The following is a 7,386-nucleotide window of genomic DNA, read 5'->3' as shown; positions in this document are numbered from 1 at the left end:
GTCTCTCCCAGCCTTTTCTTTACTTCTCTGTAAAGTGTGTGTGTGTGTGTGTGTGTGTGTGTGTGCGCGTGTCCGTCCCTCATTCTCTGCGATGACAGTGCTTCTTTATCCAGCGGCACAGACAGCTCAGCGGGCCCTTTCATAGCGACACTCCTCCGCCATCATCAGCCCTATTGTCACGCGATGAATAGACAGGGCTGTGTTTTTGATAGGTGAGAGAGTGCGAGGAGGAGAGAGAGGGAGAGAGAGAGAGAGAGAGAGAGAGAAAAACGGCCTTGAAAGTTTTAGAGAGTGGAGAGAGAGAGAGAGAGAGAGAAGGTGTGGCATACCTTAGGACTCTGGAGGAAGGAGGACAGGAAGAAGCAAGAAAATGTTTTTTGGAAAAAGAAAAGCTGTGCGAGTGATGGAAGACAAAGAGAAGAACTAGAAAAACATCCTGACAGCAGGAGAGACGGAGAGAAGCAATGAAAGGATGAGTGAAAGCCTTAAAAAGAAAAGGGAAGCAGATGACAGACTGAACAACAGTGGAAAAAGCAATAAGGGGAAAGGGGAAATAGGAGGGATGTAGCCCGTGGCAATGCAGTTGAAGGTAGTCGACATGAAAGGGATGGAGTTTATCCCTGGCAGCCATCTTGGACTACTTTTGAGAGGGCTTGGTAAAAGTTTAACGCTGTAAATAGTTCTGTAAATTCCAAGGTGACATCAATGAAAAATAAAATTCAAAGAGTGGGGAAAAAAAAAAAAAAAAAAAAAAAAAAATCTTGACTTTCACGAAAGCTAAAAAGGTAAAAAAAAAAAAAAAAAAACTAAAGTAGTAGAGGAAGGAAGGAACATTATTTTGAGTCAAAGCTTCCTGAAAGTTGACTCTTGGGATAAAAGCTGTAGCAGCAGGGAAACCAGCACAGCGGTGCTCGTGATTAAAAACAAAGTTTTGTCCAAAGGTGAAGCGCAGCAAGGGCGAGGGGAGCAGCAAGAAAGAGTCTTTTCTACTTGGTCAAAAGCTACCTGGGAGGCCGTGTTGTTGTTGCCGGGGGAATTCCCGCGGTGATTTCACTTTCTCCAGCGGGCATCTGCTACGGGGCAAAATGGAGTCACAGTGGGGGTCTCTCTCTTGCCTTCTTTTCTTTCTCATTCTCTATCATTCTTTTTTTTTTTTCTCCTGCTCTCTGTCCATCTCTCCCTAACGAAAGCCCTCAGGGGAAATCATTTGTGTTGTGACACAAACACACACACACACACACACACACACACACACAGGGATCCTCTCCTCCATGAAAGAGCTGAATGAATAACAAACCCCTCACTCACAAGCCCTCCTCACTCACAATAGACTCAAACGCACTCAGTAGCTTGCACATCAACACATGCTCACTCGCTCTCTCTCTCTCTTCATCCTCCCCCCACTCACACCTACACACACACACACACACACACACATTGAGTTTGACCCCTCTCACAATAGCGAAGGCATGCATTCATTAGCGGTTCCAAGAAAGCTTTGACTGGTTCGGCATTGTTCGGCTAATCCAAGGTCCCACCGTATATCACCTTCACTCTTTCCTCCCTCCATCTATCCATCTTACTCTCTCTCTCTCTCTCCATCACTTCCCTTTCTTTACATCCGTCTCTCTCCCTCTTCTCTCTTTCATTCTCTAGTCTGACGTCAGTTAAGAAAGAAAAGATATGTGAGCTTATGAGAGGAGAGAGAGAGAGAGAGAAAGAGAGAGGGTGGAAGAGAGAGCCAGAATTGTTGTAAGTAACTAATCAGATTACCCAACAGCATTGATAATATCCCCCCACCACCACCACCCCCCCTCCCCCTTCATGATGGATTTCTATAGACAATGAGATTTGCGTGGCACGAATCAGTTTAAGGGTCTGAACTTATCGAGAGGATTGACTTTTGATTCAGTGCGAGGCTCTTTAAAAGTCGAGGTGTTTCGTTTTTTTAGGATGAAACTGAAGCTGCAATTTTCTCCGCAAGCAACTCCCCTAACCGTGGCTTCTGTCTCTCTCTCCTCTTCTCTGTCTCCTTACAGGTCTCAAAGGTGCCCGGCGCTATGGGACTCCTAAACCTCTGAGGGGTGAGCACAAAAGACCGAAGGGGAAGAGGCCGAATAAAGGAGGACAAAAGAGGAGGAGGAGGTGGAACAGAAGAAGGAGGGAAGATTCTTTGCCCGGCGCCAGGCGAGAAGAAGAGCCTTTGGGCAGAAGAGTGGGCGGAGAAGGACAGGGGAGGGAGGGAGATTTGAAAGGAAGGATTTGCTCTATCTGTCAGGGGTGCATGCTCCCCCCTAAGTCCGCCCCTCCGACTTGGACATCCTCCTCCTTCTTTTTTTTTTTGCAGTGACAGGCCGACAAAAGGCAAAAGAATGCACAATAAACTAAGTTCGGGATGCCTCGGGGCGAGCAGGGGCCTGGATGTGAGACTACCCAGGACTAGAGCCTTGCTGCTGGGCTTGCTTCTCGCCGCGGCGGGCTGGCTCCATCCGCCGGTGTGCGCAGAGGTGGAGATCGACGTGCTGGGCGAGATGGTGCTAATGGAAGCGGGTGAACGAAGCGAGAGTGTGGGTGGAAGAAGCGAGCTGGAGGCCTCCATGCAGTCCTCGCTCCTGCGGAATTTCCAGGAGGTGACGGAAGGTATCCGGGCGATGGAGGCCGCCGTCGCCGCGCAGAGCGACGAGACGGCGGCGACTCAGCAGAACACGGCGGCGCCCACTGCCTTCCCGGACTCCTCAGCAGTGGTGGGTCGAATCTTTCAGATGAAGGTGCCAAACAAGATGGAGGATGTTTACCTGGGTGATATCGTCAAGGTGAGTCCTCAGCATCACCAGCTTGTTTTTTCGCCGCCGTATATTTTCCACATTAGCTCTTGTGTTTTTGGTAAAATTAGTCGTCGTCTGGCGTCCCGCAGACGCCACTGCGGCAAAGTCAATTCAATTTCTCCCTTTAAATCTATTTTTTTCTTCTGATCGTTTTCTTCTGAACCTGTAGAAAAGAATCAAAGCGGTTACACTTCCTTTTGACACAAACTGGCCGCACATTTGATGAAGGCACCAGAAGCAGACGTAGAGCATTGACGTAGGGTTCGGAGAGGTCAAACCTGCTGTCACATCCCTCATGAACAAACCGACTCCCATCGCAGAAACCCACAGAGATTTTGGTGGGTGTTTTTAGGTTTGGGAGGGGAATTACTGAGTAAAAATACACACACACACATACACACACACACACAGGATACGTACCAGGCAACAGGCAAGCTCGTTCAACTTCGTGTGTCGCTGCACAGCGCTGACCGGACGTGATGCATGCTGGTTAGAAATTTTTACGTGGCTACAGAATGTCACCGTGTCACATGACGTTGAAACCTCGCGCGAGCAGGGCGGCCGCACCGACTGGGAAGCACCTGTGTGACGACAGACCTTTGTCCTGATTGGCTGATGGTTTGTCATACTGTGTGATCTACAGAGCAGTATCTGGCTCCTTGTGTTCAGGAGTCACCGAGAGTAACTTTCTTCATGTGGGTGAAGATGTAAAATGTTCTGTCAGATTTCACTTTCTTTCAGTGTGATGTGATTCCCGCCCGGCGTGACAGGTGCTGTTTGTCAGATCACAAATGACGTGTCACTTTTATTTCAAAACGTAGAAATTATAAAACAACAGAAACGTAAACGTGAAGAAAAAACAGCCCCCCCCCCCCAGGTGTTCTTTATCACTCAGATCAGGTTGTTCAGCTGTACAGTTCAGTCACAGCGTGAAACAGCAGCAGGTTTCTTACCACTGACTCACGTTACATTTACTCATTAACCTGCATTACAGGGCAGGCTCCTCCCATAACACATGTAGGCCTCATTCCCATCCCTCTTTTAGCCAGTAAACACATCGGTGGAGATATGTTCTCTTACATTATCCAGAAAGATGCCGTGATATAACTTTGAGGTCATATCAGCGACCCATGATTACAGTCACATGGAGACGACTGGAGACGAGTATCCGGGAGGGGGGACGGGGGGACAGGGACGGGGGGTTGTCGAGGTGTCTCAGCCTAAATGAGTGGGTTGACTCCAGATGAACTCCAAGAACAATCAGAAAGGAGCCATTTTCCCCCCAAAAAGAGAAAATATGTCAGTGAAATTATGCGAGCGTGCGCCATCGCTCAAAACCTGCCCCGAGGCAACGAGCATCAGAAGCCATTCAGAGCAGTACGCCCTTTTTTTCTTAATTGCACCGCATTTTCCACGATGACCAATTCTCTATAATGTATGTAGCCCCACACACACACACACACACACACACACACACACACACACTCTGTCTATCTCTTCCCTCTCCGTCTCCTAACCCCACCTATTCCCCCTCTTTTCTCTCTTATTAATTCCCTCTATCTTCCTCTCCTCCTCCTACCACCCTCTCAGACTTTACCTCCAGCTACAAATTGAACTCATCCTTCTCCATCACCCCCCTCCCCTCCCCTCCCCTCCCCCGATTGTTCCAGACACACTTTTTTTTTCACACCCAACATTATCTGTTTCAGCCCCCCCGTCCTCCCATCCTTCCTTTCCTCATGTCACCCCTTCTTCTCCTTTAATATCGTACACTCCCCCTCCTCACACCATCTCCGTCTCCTCTATCCAACCATCACTCCCACCTTCCTGTTTATCCATCCTCCCTCTTTTTTCTCCTTTTCTTCATCACATGTTCACTTTTAAACCCCCTATCTTCTCTCACCCTCCTCCTCCTCCTCCTCCTCATCATCATCTCCTCCCTTATCTCCCTCCATCACATTCCAGCCTTTCATATCCTGCCTGCTTACTTCCTCTCCTCTCCTCCTGGCCTCCATCCCCTTTTTTTTTTTGCTTTTAAGTCCTATCTCTCCCTCCCTATCCCTTCCTCCCCTTGCTCCTTTCTTCCACCCCTGTCAAATCACATCAGATCATATCAATCAAATTCCCCAGTGACGAGCAGCATGAAAATACAACTCGTACTTGAAACTGCCATTAGAAGACCCGGATCATTTACGCACAAACTCTGCGGAAAGATGTAACTGCTATCGCGAAAAGATCCATCAGCAGCAGTTATTTTGTCTCTTTCCAAAGGGTGTGTCTGGCTGTGTTTTTTGGGGAAGGAACTTCACTCATCTTAAATGTTTTTATCCAGTTTACACGGGTGAACTAAGAGGCTATTTGCAGAAGTTTCAGCCTCCCTGGCACACGGCGTGCGGCGTGTGTTTTCTGTCTGGGAATTTAAAGGGACATGATGTATATTTCATGCGACGGTTGACATGAAACCCCACTGGGTCAGTCGCTCGGCTTATGTAAGCTTGTGGAGATGCAGATAAAAAACGAGGCTGTGGAGGTTAGTTTTTATAATGTAACCACTACTGTGGAAGCCTGTTCTTCTTCCTCTGATCTTTTCTTGTTCTCTCCTCACACATACTTCCCTCTGTTCCTTCGCTTGTCATCACATCTCATCACCTCTCCTCTTGACTCTTTTCCTCCTGATCTGTCTCCACCTGCCACACTGCAGTCATGCTCCACACCTCCTCCTCCACCTCCACCTCCTCCTCTTCCCCTTCTCCTTATTTATTATTATTTTTAATCCTGCTACTCATCTTCCTCTCACCCTCTCCATCTCTGCCTCCACCTCTTCCTCTGTCTTTCCTCCCTCCTTCTCCGTTTGTCCCGCAGACGAAAGCTGTTCACCCAAACCTGATTATGTCTGTCACACTGTAAGCTGCGGGGCCTCCTATTAGAGCCAATAGGAGTTGACAGCGTGGGCAAAAAAAAAAAGGGAAGCCAGAAGGATGGGGTGAAGTGTTAGGGAAGGAATAATGAAGAGAGAGGAGGAGGAGGAGGAGGAGAGATGGAGGACATAGAGGTGTTTTTTTTTTTTTTTAGAGAGAGATGCAGAGATGAAAAGAGGCTTGAACAGAGAACAAGATCATGACCTTAGGAAACAGCTTTTATGAGAATCCACCATCCTGCAAATGAAAGGTCAGAGATTAGATCTGGACAGTGTGTCCATACGTCCTGTTCAAGTGTCCTTGTGAAAGACTCAACACCTCCTTCCTCCTTTTGCCTCAAGAGAGTGTGTTTATTTCCCCTTCCTTTTCTAATTGCAGCGCTCTCTGCCCTTCCCCTCCACTGCTGCTCCCGTCCTCCATTACAAAATTTCACCCCCCTCCCTCCCCCCTCCCTCCTCTTTAACTGTGAGTCGCCCCCTCAGGTATTTCGAAGGTCGGTGCTCAAGGTTGTGGAGCGAAAGGCCAAATCAATTTTTGTGCTTGGCGTTGCACTCATACTAATGGCCTTTTCTTATGAAAATCTGCCAGAATTTGAGAGGTCTCTAGCTCCGTGACAGCCTGGCCTGCCCATTCACCTTTTGCTGAGCAGTCTGCCCCCCCCTCCCCCCCCCGTCAGTGAATACACCACCGTTTATCCATTCACACCGCGTAGAGCTGAGGATTCTTAGCCGGGGTGGGCAGAGACATCAACCTCGGAGGAGGAGGGGGAGGAGGGGGAGGAGGTGGTTTTAAAGAGGTCGCAGTGCGATTAAACAAACCTGAGAACAGAGACAGGAAGTAAAGCGCACAATCTTACAAACACATCATTTAAACACAATAACATCTGTGATAAATGGCTTTTTGCCTTTGCCTGTTGTATGAGCCTTTATGGGTGCAGCCTTTTAAGGTTTATTTAACACAACATTTGCGTTTATTTAATGTTGCTCAGTGACGTATTGTTCCTACCACGCTGGGACCTGCTGCTTCTGCCTCCTCCCTCACTTGTCTCATCATGTGGCAGCAGCTTCACTGACCACCGGCTGAAATTGAAAGCTGACGCGTCTTCTGAAGTAACGAGCATCTCCCTCTTTCCCCGTTTCTCTCTTTCTGTTTGTCTTTGCGCTTCAGCAAGAACGAAGAGGTCCAGAGGAGCGAGTGGAGAGTAGTTCATCGATCTGACGGATTAAAACAATATACAAATAAAATGTCAAAATGAGTCGGCACATGTACCTGGGGTTGAGGTTGACGTCTTGAGTCTATTTTGTCACCAGAAGTGTCAGAGTAGCTGTATGTGAACACACACCTACATGTTGTGTGAATGGTGGCATTGAGTTAAAATATCATTCAGAGGTTGTTGTGCAGAAAATCCTTCACCAGAAAAGTTAAGGCAAATTATTTTGTATTCTCTTTGATCGAGAACTGTTTTTCTAATGTGATGTCTGGTGCACTTCCCTCCTTGTGGCCAGTTAACCTTGTCTGAATATTTTTTAAAGTGGATGGTTTGAAACTTTTTAGTCTGGTAATAAATTAAAAAAAAAAAAAAGGTTTGAATCTGTGCTCCAACTACAAAACACCCAACTCCAGAGAGCTGCAGAGGAAACCAT

General features: G+C 47.7%; 1 protein-coding gene across 1 annotated transcript in view; it reads left to right on the top strand.

Annotated features, from left to right (window-relative positions):
• The first annotated feature begins 2,598 nt into the window (after nt 1–2,598).
• Nucleotides 2,599–7,386, top strand: part of dag1 (dystroglycan 1) — a 22,189-nt gene continuing 17,401 nt past the window's right edge. The window contains exon 1 of the mRNA XM_022742151.1: nt 2,599–2,813. Within this exon, the coding sequence (XP_022597872.1) occupies nt 2,652–2,813 (162 nt within the window). The 5' untranslated portion in view covers nt 2,599–2,651. The remainder of the gene's footprint in view (nt 2,814–7,386) is intronic.

Source organism: Seriola dumerili, unplaced genomic scaffold (assembly GCF_002260705.1).
Source record: "Seriola dumerili isolate Sdu_G_001 unplaced genomic scaffold, Sdu_1.0 BDQW01000066.1, whole genome shotgun sequence".
Lineage (NCBI taxonomy): Eukaryota > Metazoa > Chordata > Actinopteri > Carangiformes > Carangidae > Seriola > Seriola dumerili.
The sequence above is the reverse complement of the archived record's forward strand: the minus strand, read 5'-3'. Positions and strand labels throughout refer to the sequence as shown.